General features: G+C 36.2%; 2 protein-coding genes across 2 annotated transcripts in view; one reads left to right on the top strand and one right to left on the bottom strand.

Moving 5' to 3' along the window:
- Positions 1-3,312: 3,312 nt before the first annotated feature.
- The window catches only part of LOC144970692 (uncharacterized), a 106,838-nt gene continuing 90,747 nt past the window's right edge, over positions 3,313-19,403 (bottom strand). Inside the window, exons 9-15 of the mRNA XM_078910593.1 lie at positions 15,622-15,691; positions 13,805-14,004; positions 9,942-10,054; positions 8,040-9,527; positions 7,469-7,618; positions 5,958-6,101; positions 3,313-4,102 (exon numbers count right to left, since the gene is read on the bottom strand). Coding sequence (XP_078766719.1) covers positions 3,913-4,102; positions 5,958-6,101; positions 7,469-7,618; positions 8,040-9,527; positions 9,942-10,054; positions 13,805-14,004; positions 15,622-15,691 — 2,355 coding nt within the window. The 3' untranslated portion in view covers positions 3,313-3,912. The remainder of the gene's footprint in view (positions 4,103-5,957; positions 6,102-7,468; positions 7,619-8,039; positions 9,528-9,941; positions 10,055-13,804; positions 14,005-15,621; positions 15,692-19,403) is intronic.
- Positions 17,065-19,403, top strand: part of LOC144970693 (uncharacterized) — a 108,285-nt gene continuing 105,946 nt past the window's right edge. Inside the window, exon 1 of the mRNA XM_078910594.1 lies at positions 17,065-17,606. The gene's annotated coding sequence lies outside the window, so the exon portion shown is untranslated. The remainder of the gene's footprint in view (positions 17,607-19,403) is intronic.

Below are 19,403 nucleotides of genomic sequence, written 5' to 3'. Positions count from 1 at the left end.
AGAAGCATCAAGATAAATCTGCTCGAATCTGTGATTGATACAAATAGGTATTATTTTTCCAACTTTAGGAAAACATCTATTGCTCTCAACATAATGTGCTTTGTTTTGTTTTTGTTTTTAAGGGTTTTACGGCGCTTGCAACACATTTAGGTTATATCAGCGCCAGTAAAAGGAAGAAAATGGGATGGTAAAAAGTTCAAGAATTACAATTAAAGCACCCAAGAAAAAGTAAGATATAGGGGAACTGGGAACAAAAAGGGATCAGATGTAGATTCCTAGAGCATACCACCAATGTACTTAGTTTGAGATCACCTAAAAGTCTCATCCAGACACAAGCACAGGTCCCCACTAAAAGGAATACACTCAAATGTTTTACAAATCATATATAATATAAAGAATACATGATACAGTGCATGACAGAGAGATGATTTACAAGGAAAAAAATATCATCTCCCAAAACTAACTATACATTCGACTGTTTCCCTCTCAGAAAGGGCATCCAGCCAGGACCAGGACAAAACCAAGTAATCTCATTCCAAGACAAAGACAGAAAGCAAGTTAGAAAATAGATATAAGGGGATAGAAGACACAGTAAGTACCTCCCTGCCCACTATGATAATGTGCTTGGAGCACATTTATTGGATATTGCACTATATAAATGCTCAAACATAATAAGAGCTCCCATTAATTATAATAATAGAATAAAAAATGCTGACACATGTTTCACTAAGCTAAAAATGGATAAAAAAATGCCTTTCATAAATGCTATATATTGTATGAATAAAATCAATTGGTCCTGTAGTATGACATTCACCTTCTGGAATGGTTTGAGTCCATGGAAAAGACTCTTTACTCATGATCTCTCATCATACTCGTGCAACATGAGTATCTGACCAGTAAGAGCATTGTCTGTGCTGAAGAAAGGAAACAAATTTTGAAATTGTTTTAAAAGATTCATGTTTAGTTCTACATCTTAGCTGTTCAGTTTATTAAGTGGATATTACGCTACATATTTCGTTAAACTTAAAAAAAAGAAAACAAAAAACAACAAAACAAACAACAACAAAAAAAACCCAAAAAAAACTGGGTAACTTGGACAAAAGTTGTTTTGTTTTTTTTTTTTTCAGACTAGTGGTCAGAAATGGTCAGTTTTGATTTGTTCATTTTTCATTTTAGGCACTTGCAACACGTACGAATGACGATGGGAAAGTAAAAGATTATTCAGGAAAAGGGATCACTTATTTGAGTATCTAAATATACAAATACAATAACCATAGTTATCTTTATTGTTCGGAAAAGGCAAAATATTTTGGTATGCGGAGTTCCACATGACATGATTAATAAACAATAATCATCTCAAACAAAACATAACTTATAGATGATTATGAATTTAGATAAATTCGATACAACAGGTGATAAAAATAATAAAAATAATAATAATATATAATAATAATAATAATAAAATAATAATAATAATAATAATAATAATAATAATAATAATAATAATAATAATAATAATAATAATAATAATAATAATAATAATAATAATAATAATAATAATAATAATAATAATAATAATAATAATAATAATAATAATAAAAAATAATAATAATAATAATAATAATAATGATATTGAAAATAATATCAATAATAGTAATAATAATAATAATAATAAATAATAATAATAATAATATTGATATTATTACTATTATTTTTATTATTAATATTATTATTACTATTATTATTAGTATTATTATTATTATTATTATTATCATAATTTATCAACAAACATATATACTTTTCCAGTGACAGATCAAGGCGCATTATGCAGTGCCTGCCTTATGCACATTTGACACATATTTCAGATTTATTTGATTCTGCATAGGCAATGCAAGTAAAATTTTAAATCAAAAAAGCTTAGGCACTTAAAAAAGGAAATACAGTCGATGTTTGATAAGCCGACATCTGACAAGAATGTACTGTTATTTTCTTTCTTCTTTGCCATTTTTTTCTTCATTAATGTATGAATTGAATGTCGGCTTATGCATGCAGATTAACAATAGTTGTAACAAAATTTTAATAATCTCCCCTTTCGTTTTCTTTCTTCATACCCTAAATTATAAACACAAACACACATATAGCTCTCTCTCTCTCTCTCTCTCTCTCTCTCTCTCTCTCTCTCTCTCTCTCTCTCTCTCTCTCTCTCTCTCTCTCTCTCTCTCTCTCGCTCTCTCTCTCTCTCTTACATATACACACATATACACCTGCCTACACTAATACACACACAATCATACACATGCACACACGCATACCAAGTCAATTCTCACAGCGATCAAAGGTATAAAGTGACAATTAAGGAAAAGGAAAAAATATATAAAAATAGGTGAGGCTTTATTCACCAATGGCACAGCATAAATTAAACAACAAATAATAATGTATTTATTATTATAATAAATAATAATAATAACTGCACAAGAAATTCCAACAAATCTCATTTTAATGACAAGCTGTGTGCGTTTTAAAATAAAAACTGGAATTTATCTCGTTTCATATCAAAATATTACATATTCATTGACTTATCAACCCCTGTAAAGTATATTTCAGGCCTTGTTGATTTGACACACTGGATTGAACAAAAGTAAATAAATATATATCTAAACAAATCACCACTGGAATCAATCCCTGAGTATGTTTATTTGTTTTTATGGGTTTTACTCTGTGTCTATTTTGACATTATTTAAAAGTTCCAGGCATACGCAAAGCATGAAGGAAATATTCAAATTCTTACAGAGTGCAAGATATCTAAAATTAAAACTATATTAGTACATAACAGGGAAAAAAATATCATCTCTCAAAAAAAAGAAAAAAAAAGAACTGTACATTTAACTGCCTCCATTTCAGCTAGGGACCTCCAGCCAGGACCAGGAAAAAACCCCAAGCAATGTCAATTCAGGACAAAGACAAGAGCAACCAGGAAAGGGAGAACAGGTATAGGGGATAAAAGACATAGCATGAGTGACCTCTCCATCCACCATGGGAGGTTAAAAGCCCCCATCCCGAATGCTGAAGTCGTGAAGTGTCATATTGTTTATAAAGTAAAGCAATGATGAGTATGCGCAGTGACTGGATAGGTGACAATACTCACACTTGCTACATGAAAAAAAGGACTTAAAAACTTTTCTGAGGATATTTCTATATTTATTGTCCACTTTATTGAAAAAAAAAAAGGTTTCTGCCAAAAACGTTTATATGTTTATGGCTGAAGAAGGGTTTTGAGTTTTGAGCCTTTGTTCCGTGTTTGGTAATCTGTTCTTTTTCAAATCTGTTAAATTCATTTTTGTTCATTACTTTTTACAATCCACAATTCTAGCAGCTTTTTATCACTTTGACATATGTTTATAAAGTCATTTTAAAAATTTTACTTAAACCTTTTAATTGTCCTGCTTTCCTACCCAATTTGCCACTTCAGGCTTCAGGTACCAACCTAACCTCCTTCATAAACCAACGACAAAAACTGAGATGTCCAAGCAATCCTTTCGTACATGATTTAAAATCAACATTTGACTATTATTCTTTGATGTGATCCAGAGACAGACCTGCCAATAGATAGAAAAATTCGTAGAAATACAAAATTTTGGTTTCAATTTCTAAACTTCATGAGCATCTCTAAGTCATTAAAACTTATTGATACCAGACTATATAATTTTAAGGATTTTGAAGTGTTATATAATCCTTGAGGGAGCAAATTGATGATTTTTAAAGTGAGATATTGTGGCTACAATTTTTATCTCTTAATAATTACTAATTTTAAAATTTTCAAGTAGATAGGTCTGCAGTGTGAAGAAGAAAACATTGACAATAATCATTCTAAACATTAATGATTCAACTAAAGCAGTAATAGCTTTATCATTTTTATTTTTTCCCCTCATCACAGAAGGAATCCTTGAAAATGTTTCTGACAACTCCATCATCCTTGGACCAGCTCTTGCTGGAGGTGGGTGAGTGGAGGAGTCGTCCGGTGTCGTATTTCACCAATGGGCTGACTGGGGCTTGACCTTGACTGTGCCGGGACATTCGAAGGACGCGAGATGGGCTGGGTAAACTGGAAAAATATAAGACAGACAAACAAACACATGAGAGAGAGAAAAAAAGTGAAAAGAAGAAAAAATTTCTTGGACAAAAGTTTTGCAAATTTATTTCTTCTTCACAGTTGATTTTAGTAACAAAGCCAAAATGAATATCCCTATCCTTCACCGTAACTCTCCGTAAATTACCGGCGACTTTCAGGATTTCACCCAAAACTTCACACACAACTGAAACACAAAAGCAGTAGTAAGTTCTTGCTGTACATAATTTTGTTTTCAGCAAAACAAGATCTACAACACAGTATCAAGTTTTTAAAACTATAACTAAAACATTTTTACATACAGTAAAATTACTTTAAACCGAAAGAAGCTAAACCGAAAAATACCTTAAACCGCAAAGAATTGAATAAATTGTACTAGTTTCTTCATTATCTTTGTACTAATTCTTACGATGAACCGAAATACTTCTAAGCAGGACTTTCTTTAAACCGAAACAACTTGAGAGCACCTTCCCTTTTTCTCTCTCTATTTTTCTTCAAACATTCGGGAAGAAGGCCACACGTAATAATGCCCGGCGATATTAAACAGAGCATAAGTATAAGATGAGGGTGATGGGTGGGGTGGGGGTGGGGGGAGGCAAACACTTCAATCACTGCACTTGGGCTTGGCCAACACCACAGTCGCACAGACTGTAAAAAGGAAGACAGCGGGTGACTGGCAAGCGAAAAATGAGGAAAGAGGGGGAGTTGGGGTGTAGAATAACGCAAGCAAGATGTTCTCGCTCATGTGTTGATGCTTTGGAACTGACTGGACTTTCAACACGACAATAAGGAGGGGGGTGGTAGATAACTTACCATTGACATGCCATTTCATTTCCACTTTGTTTAAATTGGTGTGTGTGTGTGTGAGGGAAGGATGGGGGGGGGGGGAGGTTCTATGTAATTAGGCCTTTGAACCTAATGGCTTTTCAACAAAAGAGAGATGTGTAGTAGACAGCTTAGCATTGATACACCTTTTCATTTCCATTTCACTTCACTTCTGAGTAGCTGCGCATCATTCATTATCAATTATCGTACAAAAACTTTCGATCTTATTTTAGCTTTGCATTTTACTAAAAGATGTCTAAAAGAAAGCACTGTGCTAACACTTTGGAGTTTAAAATAAAAATACTATGTGAAGTCGATGAAAAAAAAGTTGATCAAGACGGAGATATGTAAAATACACCGCATCTCGAACTCAACTCTTTCAACAATTTTGAATTGAAAACTAAAACCCCCAAAAATATTTTTAAAACACAAAAAAAATATTTTTTAAATTAATGGTTACGAAGACGGCATTTATTCAACAACTCCATTTAACGGGAAACCCATGATACGATTAAATGAGCAAATTCCTTAAATAGTTACTACCCTTGAAAAACATTGCAAAACGGAAACTTGCTTTAAACCAAAATGTCTTTAAACCGAAATGGTTTAGAAGGTCCCCAAAATTTCGGTTTAAAGTAATTCTACTGTATTTTGATACATAAAGGATAATAATGAGAATAATTTTGGCTGTATTGTAATGCATGTGATGAGTTTTCTATGGTTGGTAAAGAGAGGGTTATCAACACCATCCTCTCGTCTCTCACTTGTCTTTAGTGTCTCATTCACCACGTTTTGTTGACAAAGGGAAACCTGAAATGTCCACTTCATCTGTTTTTGTAAAATAAATTGAAGCTTCTTTTCCATTTTATTGTTGATATGTATTGCTATTCTATCAGTGCAGATTTTTTTTAAATGTTTTAAAAAGTAATAATAAAAAAGTAAACATAACAAAAAAACACACACACAAAAAAAACCATTTGAAAATAATAAATATCCCATTGATCACCTTTCAATATAGCTTTGACCAGAACTGACCATCCTGTCAAACCAATTTCTGACTGCACTGAGAGAATGGTCTGATTGAATCAGATTGGCCGTTTCGTCATTCATAGATTTGTAGACATCGGCATCTGTCTTGGTTGGAATGGAGCTGCACAAAAATGATAAAAATTATTTTAAAAGGATATCATTAGGAATCAATAAATTTGTAACCCGGCCAATTCTACTTACAAGGTCTTTTCAAAATCAAGGCCAAATTGTAAAAATATGTAGATTTGGACATAAAGCTGCTAAAAACTGTGTACTGTAAAAAGAAATTTTAAAAAATGAAAATAAAATAACAGTCTCAAAATTGAACAAAATGTTAAATTTGGAAAATGGCGTGATCGTATTTCCCCGTCTAGTTGTGCTAAGATCTGATATGCCGTCAATCTCGATTTAACATCATGTATTACTTACTTAACTAATGAACAATTCAAGACCGGTTTTGTTGTTCAAAATTCTTCAGTCAAAATGTGTCAAAATAAAAGAAGACCAAACAATTTCAATGGGTTTCATATTATTTCATATTCTTGTCAATTTTGTCATTAAGCATATTTTGGACAAAATTGCTTTTTAAAATGTGCAATTTTTACACTTGTCAAACCTGCATTTCGACAATGTACAGCATATATGTGTTTTGTTTTTGTTTTTAAGGGTTTTACGACGCTTGCAACACATTAAGGTCGTATCAGCACCAGTAAAAAGGAAGAAAATGGGATAGTAAAAAGTTCCAGAATTACAATTAAAGCACCAAAGAAAAGGTAAGACAAAGGGGAATTGGTTCAACTAGGAAACATATGTAGATTCCAAGAACACATCATCAAAGTACTTAGTTTGAGATCACCTAAATGTCTCATTCAGACACAAGCACAGGTCCCCACTAGAAGAATACACTCAAATGTTTACAAATCATACATAATACGTAAAAAACATTATACAGTACATAACAGAGAGATGATTTACAAGGAAAAAAATATCATCTCCCGAAACTACTATACAATTGACTGTTTCCCTCTCAGCCAGGGTACCCGGCCAGGACCAGGACAAAACCAAGAAATCTCATTCCAAGACAAAGACAGAAAGCATGTTGGAAAACAGGTACAGGGGAATGGAAGATATAGTAAGTACCTCCCTGCCCAATATGGGAGATCAGGAACCCCACCCAGTCAGCAAATGTGTCAGCCATTAGAAGGACAGACCTGAAACTCAAATATCAACATTTTACTAACCCAAAAATGTCTTGTATCCCCACAAAAAAGCATAAAGGTGGCCAGGTCATTTTACCAGAAACGATCAATCAATGACTAGAATTTTTAAACTCAACATTTTCCAACTACGGATATCCCAAAACCAAAAATCTAGTATAAACTGGAGAACTGGCAGACATAGTGGACAGCATATCAATTGTTTCATTCTTCAGGCTTTTAATATTTTATGCTTGCAGTTTTACAAATGTAACTCCTTAACTTATCTTACCCACAAATGTAGGCATCTTTCCGATTCAAGCAACAGCGTCTCATCACCAATGATTGGAAATGTAAACAGCAGACGTTATTGTCATCGTCTTCTTGAACACTCTGTTTCCTCCTCCTGTATTCATCTACCAGTATCCGAGTTTCCATTTCTCTGAATAAACAGACAGAACAAAATGTCAACTTTGAAATGCTGTCATAAATTTTAAATATTAAAAGTTGAAGGGAAAAGTATCTACATCTGTAGTAAGATCAGCAATGGTGTGTGGATTAGAGACAGCAGCTATGACAAAGAAACAAGATAAAGAAGTTGAGGTGGCAGAAATGAGCATGTTAAGATGGTCACTTGGATGGACAAGAAAAAATAAAGAAATAAATGAACAGATACAAAGGATGACTGAAGAGAATAATGTATTGATAAAGATGAGAGAAGTTTTGGTTTGGACATGTTAAGAGACGAGAGAGGGAGTATGTGGGAAAGAAAGTAAACACATACTTTTTTGTGTATTTAAGATTGATCTGGCAGAAGTGGAGAGTATTTAATATAATGGCATACCATCAATACATATTCATACCTAGTGGATGGAAAGTTTGCTCTTCCCACAGGAGTTATCTGTCTTAACTCCACTGACACCATCTCTGGCTGATCCAGGGCCAAAACATAAGTGGCATCCTCCCAGCTGTCAAAAGAGATCAGGAAGTTGAGCCATACATTTCCTAACGCTGCCTTGAGGGTATTTTCGTCCAACACCGTCACAGACTCCACATCAGCGACGGGAAAATAAAGATCCCCAAACACCAAACAGTTTCCTTCTTCACCCTTTACCTGTTTCAGCAACAAGATGGGAGTTCTCTGTTTTTTAAAGCAAGAATTGCGCACCTTCTCTAGCTGGGAAATATCGCAAAATGTGTGCATTCTTATAAATGGAGCCTTCTGTGATTTAATTTCAATGTCTTTGTCATAATTCAATTTTTCTCCACCACTGTCATTTACTGACTCTGTCGGGGACTTGAGTGAAAATGCTTGCAATGTCCGACAGAATGAATCAATCTTCCTATCCAGACTGCTATTCAATGATGACACGGGAGTGGATGGAGGAGGTTCCAATTTGCCACCGACTGACTCTGGTGACTTCAAATTTGGACTTTGAGGCGTCATTTGCTCTGAACTGATATCGACCTGGTCTGGAGATATAACATCAGCAGGTGTGGAATTCCTATACTTCCTGTATGACACTGGGGTTGAAAAATGCTTGGGATTTTTGAAATCCCATGTGTCATCTTTTTCTGATGGATTGTTGGATGAATTTGGAATCAAATTCTCATTCTGTGAAATAGGAAATTTTATGTCAACAACATCTTGGCTTTCACCAACAACAGAAGCATTTTCCTCATTTTTTGTATCACAGTTTGTTTGTTTTTGTTCCATTTTAGTTTGATTTAAAAGCAATTTCTCTCCTTGAGAATATTTCCCCTCACAATTTTGATCTCTTTCTTTATTTTTGATTGATGATAGCGTGTTTGAATTTGAATCACAATCACAGTTTTTTGCCAAAGGGGAAATTGTCTTTTGTTCTAAAAGCTTCTGACTCTCTTTCCTTGGAGATAAATAATAACCCAATTGAACAATTCCATTCCACAATCTTCCAAACGGACTCACAGAATGGTCTGCATTGTCTTTCCTTCCAATCGTGTTCTTCACTGCCTCTTCACCTTCATCTCGGCAGTCATAAAAACGCTCATCTTTATTTTTAACATCATCAACATCCTCCCTGTCACTCTCATTGTCCGATGACAAGTATTCAGGAAAAGAGTCCGCTGATAAAAAACTTTCATTGTCTTCTTTGTCTTTGACTTCCTCTACAAAATCATCACTCAGGGTCAGCCGCTCCCGTTTTGAAAATTGTTTTTGATTCATGAGCTGGTCAAATTGCAGTAGGACAGATTGCTTCAGAAAGAAAAGCTGCAATTTTTTAAGACCTTCGATGGAATTGAAGTTGGTGAAAGAATCTAGGAAAGGCCAATATTCCTGCCATGGCACGTTATAGGACTTGGCTAGGTCTCTGCAGATGAAAGATTAAAAACAATAAATATATACAAATTTAAGAAAAGTGAAAGTAAAAAAAAAAACAACAAAAACCCCGCCGAATAAATGAAAAGATACCATTTAACCTCATCAAACTCTTATATCTTTGACCAAGAAATATTGCCAAATCTATCTTACTGCAAAGTAACCAACATTTTTATTTTTTGAGTTACAGAACTTAAATGTTTTGAGTGATTCTAAAGTGGTTTTCTTTCTTACAATTTTGTCTCTTATTTCTTTTCCCAAATGAAGGAATAAGTCTATTACTTTAGCAGGGAAACAAATTTTTTTTTAATTTGTTCAGGGCTCTTCATCAAGTATTGATTGTTTGTTTTGTTTTTTTCCGAAGGGATGGGGGTTGGAATAAACTGATAAAATAATAGCAACTCACCTTCCATAGTGTTCAAATCCCCTCTCCCCGTCCGTCACATTTAGGAGTGATGACCTTTGAACCAGGTCTCTTTTCACACGGGGTGACCACCAGTCTCGCTTGAATTTGTGTGCCTGGAAAATAGATATATAAAATACAAGAGATGCACATTGGGCATATGTTGTTTGTTTTCCTATTGAAGGCTGCCTTTTGGTGTGATAATACACGGAGAACGTAAGAGTAAGAGCGCTGGCATTATAAGACAGTAAATAACGGACCTGTCTACTACTACAAAAAATTCGTAGCATTACGAAATTTTGGCACCAATTTCAGAACTCCATGAGCATGTCTTAAGCATTAAAACTTGATATAAAATTAAAGTTGTTGCCAGACTACATAATTTAAAGGATTTTGACATATTATCTAATACTTGTGAGGGTAAATTGTTGATTTTTAAAGTTAACAATAACGAATATATTATTTATCTGCTAAAAATTACGAATTTTAAAAGTAGGCAGGTCTGAAAGAAGCAATAGGGAACAAACACGTGATGTCAACAACAACAACAAAAAAACGGTTCCAATCTCATTAGCAGTGCAAAACCACTCTTCTGAAAGACTGAATACATATATATTGTTCAAATGATCTTCTGATTTCAGAGTGAAGACATATTATTTTCTAGTCTAATAATACGCAGGTCGTCAATAAGATCATCCATCCTCGCTCTTTTGCGTCCCGTAATCCTAATAATCTGCCAAGACATCCTGCTACTAAAATAGTTACGGCCATCTTATGATTCAATATGTAACCTATTCATTATTAGTCCTCCGAAGCACTGGTTACATACACACTTCCAAGGATTTTGGAATCGGAAAAGTAGAAGGTGTGACGTCACGACTTGTCTTCCCTATTTATTGCACTGCAGGGTGTCCAGCAGATTATCAGACTTAAAAATCCTACCTCCCCCCAAAAAATCCTACCAAGCAATTTAAAAGCAGGGGTGAGAATGGCTGGTCACAAAAAAGGAGGAAATTTTTCATCGTGAAGATCATGACCCATCCATGCGACCATAACCAAAATTTGAATGTCACTCAAATTTACTGAGATTCGATCCAAAATTTGTCTTGCAGCAATTTCTGACATGACTCGGTGGAATTTCAAAAGTTGAAAGTGTAATTTAAACATTTGGTGGTTGTAGTAGGAATGATGATGTGATGGTTGTAGTAGTAGTGGTGATAGGGATGATGTGGTAGTAGTGATTGTAGTAGTAGTAGTGGTCGTATGGATGATTGTGAGGTGGTGGTTGTAGTAGCTGTGGTAGGAATGATGATGTGGTGGTTGTTGTAGTAGTAGTGGTGGTAGGGATGGTGATGTGGTGGTGGTTGTAGTAGTGGTAGTAGGGTTTATGATGTGATGGTGGTTGTAGTAGTAGTGGTGGTAGGGATGATGTGGTGTTATTTGTAGTAGTAGTGGTGCTAGTGATGATGGTGTGGTGGTGGTTGTAGTAGGAGTGGAGGTAGGGATGATGTGGTAGTGGTGGTAGGGATGATGATGTGGTGGTGATTGTAGTAGTAGTGTGGTCTTAGAGATGATGATGTGATGGTGGTTGTAGTAGTAGTGGTGGTAGGAACGATGCTGTGGTGGTGGTTGTAGTAGGGTTGATGATGTGGTAGTGGTTGTAGTAGCGGTGGTCCTAGAGATTATTGTGTGGTGGTGGTTGTAGTAGTTGTGGTAGGAATGATGATGTGGTGGTAGTTAATAGTAGTAGTGGTGGTAGGGATGATGTGGTGTTATTTGTAGTAGTAGTGGTGGTGGTGGATGTAATAGTAGTGGTGGTAGAGATGTTGATGTAGTGGTTTTGGTGAGTGTGGTTTTATTCAGTGATGATAATAGCAATTTGTCAAAAAGGAGGAAAATGTCTCCGTCTATGGATCAAACACAAGCAAAGTGTAAAATAACAGGAACATAGTTTTGTATTAGTATTATTTAATATATTACTATAAGTAGTATAAATCCATTCTTATTATTAGACATAAATTTACTTTTTGTAAACATTTAATGAATTGTCCTTTCCATATGTAAAAAGCCTACAATGCTATTCAAATAAAAGGCCAGAAAGTGTTGTTTTGTTTTGATTTTTACTTCATAAAGCAGGCTACAATATCTTTGTTACCGAAACATAGTGGTTATTCAGCTTAAATACAACCCAATAATCTCTCAAATTTAAAGCCATAGCCCAAAGGTAAAAAGAAAGAAGAGTAAATTAAGCCAATCACCATTGCTTTATTCTAATAATATATTATTATCTCTGTATAACCAGATGATTATAAGAGAAGAGAAAGAGAGAGAGAGAGAGAGAGAGAGAGAGAGAGAGAGAGAGAGAGAGAGAGAGAGAGAGAGAGGGGGGGGTATTAAAAAGGCAATAGGTACCTACAACGGAGAAAAAAATCCAGACCCATTTGTCCTTCCCTTCCCAATCCACCATCAACCAGCTAATCAAAGAACACCACTGGTCTTCTGTATCAATTGTGACATCTGGTGCCATTCTGTCTGGCCCGACGTCATAAAAACGGGACCGTCACCAAATTTCATGAGACTGAGCACAGGTGTCAAAATATGACATAAGACATAATGGTGATTTTGTGGTTTTGAGGAAAATGCTTGACACGGCAAAAAATCCGACCTCGGGTGCAATTATCCGACTTTTTCCTACCAATCCGACCCTAAGGTAAAAAATCCGACTTTATCCGACTTATCCGACCTCGCTGGACACCCTGGCACTGTCATAATTTGAGTACCCCAACTATCTAATCTTAAAGAGGAATTTATGATCTTTAGTTTTGCATGTAAAAAGACGCCCGTTAAACATCTTGTTGTTGTTTAAATCTATAGCCTGTAATCAAAGTCAAATTGGGGTAATGTTAAATCAAATACAAAGATGGTAAAGAGTTATATCAATACTACTTGATTCTGTAAAGTTCCCTTCAACATGGCTCAAGATTTAGCAGAGAGATTGAGCGCAAAGCTTTCGATTGAAATTTGGTGGGAAATTATATTATTATGGAGGTAATCAACAACAACAACAAAAAATTGTGGTACAGGAAGAGGCAGCAGTGGTGGTGGTAGTGGTGGTAGTAGTAGTAGTAGTAGTAGTTGTAGTAGTAGTAGTAGTAGTAGTAGTAGTAGTAGTAGTAGTAGTAGTAGTAGTAGTAGTAGTAGTAGTAGTAAGTAGTAGTAGTAGTAGTAGTAGTATAGTAGTAGTAGTTAGTATAGTAGTAGTAGTAGTAGTAGTAGTAGTAGTAGTAGTAAGTAGTAGTAGTAGTAGTAGTAGTAGTAGTAGTAATAGTAGTAGTAGTAGTAGTAGTAGTAGTAGTAGTAGTAGTAGTAGTAGTAGTAGTAGTAGTAGTAGTAGTAGTAGTAGTAGTAGTAATATAAGCATATTTCTAAGGCGCCTTACTTGAAACCGCAAAGCGATCAAAAGAGAGAGAGAGAGAGAGAGAGAGAGAGAGAGAGAGAGAGAGAGAGAGAGAGAGAGAGAGAGAGAGAGAGAATGAATGAATGAAAAAAAAAAAGAAAGGAAGAAAAGAGGAAAAGGAGAGAAAAAGGAAAAGCCATTTTCCTATTATAATATTATACTCTAAAATATTTCGATGAATTAAGGGGGGGGGGGGGGGGGGATTTTTAAAATGTTTTTCTTCAGGTGCAAATTTCTCTTTATTTGACCTACATTTTGAGTACCATTTCACAGTACTGAATCACGTTTTGTAATAATATATCCGCCTCTTCCCCCCCCCCCCCCCTCCCTCCCTCCCTCCCCCACCCCTCCATTTATTTATTTATTTATTCATTCATTCATTAATCTATTTATTAATTTTAATTCTTACCTCTTGCGGCGACATGGGGCCAGCGTAGGCCCACACTTTAAGGCTACTGAAATCCTTGAGGTCATCCGAGGAACCGCTCTTGAGATTGCCTTCGATCTCCTGGACAAGATGGTGATATGAGGACGGGGAGTAAGGCTCCATCACCTTGGCATAGGGACCTGTTGTATCACTGCGCACTAGAGGGACAAAGCATGTGGCATCTGCGAAAGGATATGAATACCATATAAGCATATGGACAACCGTTGATTTCAAACATGGGCCGCACTTTACTATATTTATATATACATATATATTATATATAAGGCCCTACAGAAACTTATAGCTCATTGAGACATGTTGTGTCACTGTACACTAGGGAGAAAGGGAGGTGGGGAGGGGGGAGGGGGCACGGGTCATCAGTAAAGACACGATTAATATTAACAAACGTTGTTTCTAGACAAGAGACTCATTTTATTTATTTATATGTCAAGTCCTTCAGGGCAGAGGGGGTCCCCGATAGCTCAGTTGGTAGAGAACTCGTTTCACACGCAAAGGGACCGAGATCGATAACCCGGGCACAGTCGAGTTGGGGTTTTTTTCTTACCCCCTGTCCACCCAGCAGTGAATGGGTAGCTGAGTCTGTTAGATTTGGCGGAAAGTACTTCGCGATAGACTAGCGTCCTATCCAAAAGATATCAAGCCATTGCTATTGTCCGTTTCACGCAAATAGAAACCGGAATAAACTCCGGCTCCATGGGCCGAATGGCTATGAAGGACAACTTTTTTTAAGTCCTTCAAAATCTTAAAACTCATGGGGCCACATTTAATTTGTCGAGGCTGTTGATGTTATCATTCATACTGTTGAGATTTCTCAAACTGGATGAGTGATTATGGCAACGATCGAGAATCTCTGGTTATAGCGTTATGTTCCTGGGAAAGGCATATTTGCATACTTGACTGAGGTATAAATGAGTACCCGGCTATATTGGCCGTGACGGATATTGGAAGAGTTAATATAGCACAGAACTTGAACTGTACATTATGGCAATTTAGATCAAATCGACCTGCTGGAAAAATAAATTATGAAACATTTTGAAGTACATTGAGCCGAGTTAATCAAATGATAAGATCATTTACATTTTTTTAAATGAGCATTTATACAGCGCAATATCCATAAAATGTGATCAAAGCGCTTTACAAGGGGTCCCTAACCAACAGCAACACTTAACATGTAGAACGAGACATGACGTCTGTTTGGCGATATTACAATTTTTTTCGGACAGAGACAACGCTGTTAACGGTCAAGTACTCATTTTACACCTTAGTACGGTGAGAGAATGTGAATAAAGAGTCTTTTCCAAGGACTCAACTATGCGCCGAGCGAGGCTCAAAAAACCCAGGACCTTCCAATTCGAAAGCGAGTGTCATACCACAAGACCAAATAGTCGCACACAATCCCCCCCCCCCCCCCCCCCCCCCCCCCCCCCCCCCCAAAAAAAAAACAAAAAAAAACAAAAACAAAAAAACAACAACAACAACAACAACAAAACAAAAGTTCATGTCTAATGTTATTTATATCCAGACCTACCAACTATCATGAAAAATTCGTATAATTACGAAATGTTGGCTCCAATTTAAGAAATGCATTAAAACTTATTGAAAATGAAAGTTGATGCCAGACCACATAATTTTAATGATTTTGAAGTGTTATTAATGTAATCCTTGTGATTGTAAATTGTTGATTTTTAAAGTTAACTATCGCGACTACAATATTTATCTCCTAAAAATTACACAATTTTTTTAGATTTTCAAGCAGGCAAGTATGTTTATATTTTTACCTCTGATGAGATTGATGATTTTTTGTTTGACGATCTCCTTGTCACTGTTGTAATATTTGTCACAGGCAATCTGGACGGAAAGAAAGGGTGGATAATGGATAACACTTATTAAAGTTTTAGTTTTATAAGACTTTAAAAAAAAATTGAGCTTTTATATAGAACAATACCCACTAAATGTGCTCAAAGCGCTTGACAAGGGGTCCCTGACCAACAGCAACACGTAACATGTAGAACGAGATATGACGCCTGTTAGGCGATATTATAATTTTTTTTTCCTGACAGAGATAACGCTGTTAACGGACATGTATTCATTTTACACCTGAGCACGGTGAGAGAATGTGAGTAAAGAGACTTTTCCAAGGACTCAACTATGCGTCGAGAGATGTTAATGGGTGGGACAGAGTCATCAAGACTCACACGAAAAATATCCCAGTGTCTCAATCCCTGACTTGTAATCCGTTTATAGACAAAATTAGTAGCGAGGTATATGGGTGGTGGTACTGATGATGATGATGATGATGATGATGATGATGATGATGATGATGATGATGATGATGATGATGATGATGATGATGATGATGATGATGATGAAAAGTCGAGGAGGTGGTATGAATTTAAATAAAGAGAAGCAAGCCCATGGAAAAATTGATGGTTAACGAATTGACCTTGAAATGCATCAGCATATTGAATTGGTATCTATTGTCATACTCTTATTCAAAATTTGGCCAGAAAACCCGCCCTTCAAATATCGATCAGTTAAAATGGCCCTCGTCTTGTCAAAACTTCTCAAACCGGGGACTATAGGAAATCATCGAGGAAGTCCCAGGTTTGAGAGTTTTTTGACAAGATGAGTGTCATTTTAATCAATTGATATTTGAAGAACATGTTTTCTGGCCACAATTTGAGACTGTTTTTTATTTGTTTTTGTTTTTTGTTTTGGTGTTTTTTTTTCAGGCTATGCATTGTTATGAAGTTGGCATTAGACTCGTCCACTTATATGGCCGAAACACATGTCTCTGTGGCTTCCACCCACGTCTTCAGTCGGCATACTTTGTCCGTACAATGATTATTCCATTTGGGATCATTGTTGTTATTCTTGTATCTTTACTTCCGTCGTGATGTTGGTTTGGCGGTGATTGGTGTTGATGTGTAGTGACATATATATGTGTGTGTGTGTGTGTGTGTGTATATATATATATATATATATATATAATATATATATATATATATATATATATATATATATATATATAAGCGGGCAACGGCACGCGCACGAGAGCATCACCCCATCACTGGCATGGGATGAAATCGCAATTTACAAACTGGAGAAGACTGTCGACATGTCATGTCGCGCGATGCGTGAGGAATGCGAACGAACGTGAATGGAAGCACCATCTAAACAAACGCACACACTTCATCGTGTGCGACGCGACACGCGCTGATGGCGACGTCGTCGTATGTAGTAGCAACAAGCACACGCACGCGCGTTGCGATAGTTTATTTTGTTTACATTCATAGTATAAAAGCACAGGGTGAGTCATTGGGAAAAGAAAAGAGAAATTGAATTGCGATACTACATATTACTGTTGATACACATAGTAAACGAACATAACATAAAACGTATTGAATTTTTAATATACGTAAGTTAAGCTGACACCCAGCGGCAGTCAAAACGCTGTCAGAGCTGCTGAACGCTCAGACGAATGTGTTTTGTTGTGTGTTGTGGCACGCGTCTTCACTAAACTCAAATATAGTTCTGAGAAAAACTGTATTGAATTACATGTTGTGTACATGCATCAAATAAATAATAACCCGTGGATTGAGGAAAAAAGTGTAATACACTTTAAATTCTATTTTAACTCGGCTAAGCAAGGAGTAGTGTTTTCAATGTGTACATTATAAGAGTGTGTAGTGTGTAGTAGAAATCGAGACACAATATTCTATATATTCAAACAAACCATTGGATTTATGTACCTATGACTAGAGTGAGTACACAACCTGACGTTATAGTAAAGTTTTGATGCCACATTATGTAAACCCATCGCCTCAAAACGGTTTGATAAATGCTAAAAATATTAAATACAGAGTGAAAACTATGAAACTTGACAGTACAGTTTCTAAAATTGACAAAAACTAACATTTCTATTTATCGTAATTTTATCCTTAAAACCCGTTTTTGACACCTGGCTCACATCGACATCATACCGTTTTGAGACGAAAGGTATCTCTCTCTCTCTCTCTCTCTCTCTCTCTCTCTCTCTCTCTCTCTCTCTCTCTCTCTCTCTCTCTCTCTCTATCTATCTATCTACATATATATCGTTCTCTCTCTCTCTCTCTCACACACACACACACACACACACACAGAGAGAGAGAGAGAGAGAGAGAGAGAGAGAGAGAGAGAGAGAGAGAGAGAGAGATAACTAAAGCTGACGAGTCTTTGTTTTTTTCTTTCGTTTTTTGTTGAGTTTTTTGTTGTTGTTTTTTTTTTTTTTTGGTTTTTTTTTTTGTTTTTTGTTTTTTTGTTTGTTTGTTTGTTGTTTTGTTTTTTTTTTTTTTTTTTTTTTTTTTTGGGGGGGGGGGTTCCTTCAGATTACAGCAGATCTATTTTTTACAGCATTCCCCTACCGCAGACAGACAGTGGTATCCATGCTGTGATGTAATTCAATATTTACAAACAGGATTAGCTGACACGAGTAAACATTAAAATTGTCTAACAGACTGGATTTGTTTATTTACTCATTTCTTACCTCTCGTATCTAAGCCTAAGTCTTAGCATAATATTATGTACTACATAGTATTTTTCCTTTTAAAAACTCCGCTAAATCACTTGGCTATGTGGTCTTGTGGTATGACACTCGCTTTCGGATCGGAAGGTCCTCGGTTCGAGCCTCGATCGGCGCATAGTTGAGTTCTTGAAAAAGGCTCTTTACTCACATCCTCTCACACATCCTCTCATCGTACTCAGGTGTAAAATGAGTACCTGACCGTTAACAGCGTTGTCTCTGTCGGGGGAAAATATGTAACATCGCCTAACAGGTGTCAGTCAGTCATGTCTCGTTCTATATATTACGTGTTGCTGTTGGTCAGGGACCCCTTGCAAAGCGCCCAGAGCACGTTTAATGGATATTGCGCTATATAAATGCTCTACTTGAACTACATTACGTTTTATTTGTTTCCAACGTTCCTTTTTTTTTTAAATTGTTTTGCTGATGAAGGGTTTGCACCCGAGATGCCTATCTATCTTTCCATCCACCTCTCATCCATCCAACCACACACCTGTCTATCTTTCCATCCGTCTCTCATCCATCCAACCATACACCTATCTATCTTTCCATCCGTCTCTCATCCATCCAACAACACGCCTATCGATCTTTCCATCCATCTCTCATCCATCCAACCACACACCTATCTATCTTTCCATCCATCTCTCATCCATCCAACCACACACCTATCTATCTTTCCATCCATCTCTCATCCATCCAACCATACACCTATCTATCTTTCCATCCATCTCTCATCCATCCAACCACACACCTATCTATCTTTCCATCCATCTCTCATCCATCCAACCACACACCTATCTATCTTTCCATCCATCTCTCATCCATCCAACCACACACCTATCTATCTTTCCATCCATCTCTCATCCATCCAACCACACGCCTATCGATCTTTCCATCCATCTCTCATCCATCCGACCACACGCCTATCTATCTTTCCATCCATCTCTCATCCATCCAACCACACACCTATCTATCTTTCCATCCACCTCTCATCCATCC

Source organism: Berghia stephanieae, chromosome 4, assembly GCF_034508935.2.
Source record: "Berghia stephanieae isolate SIO BIC M18660-M18661 chromosome 4, UCSD_Bste_1.3, whole genome shotgun sequence".
Taxonomy (NCBI): Eukaryota; Metazoa; Mollusca; class Gastropoda; order Nudibranchia; family Aeolidiidae; genus Berghia; species Berghia stephanieae.
The sequence above is the reverse complement of the archived record's forward strand: the minus strand, read 5'-3'. Positions and strand labels throughout refer to the sequence as shown.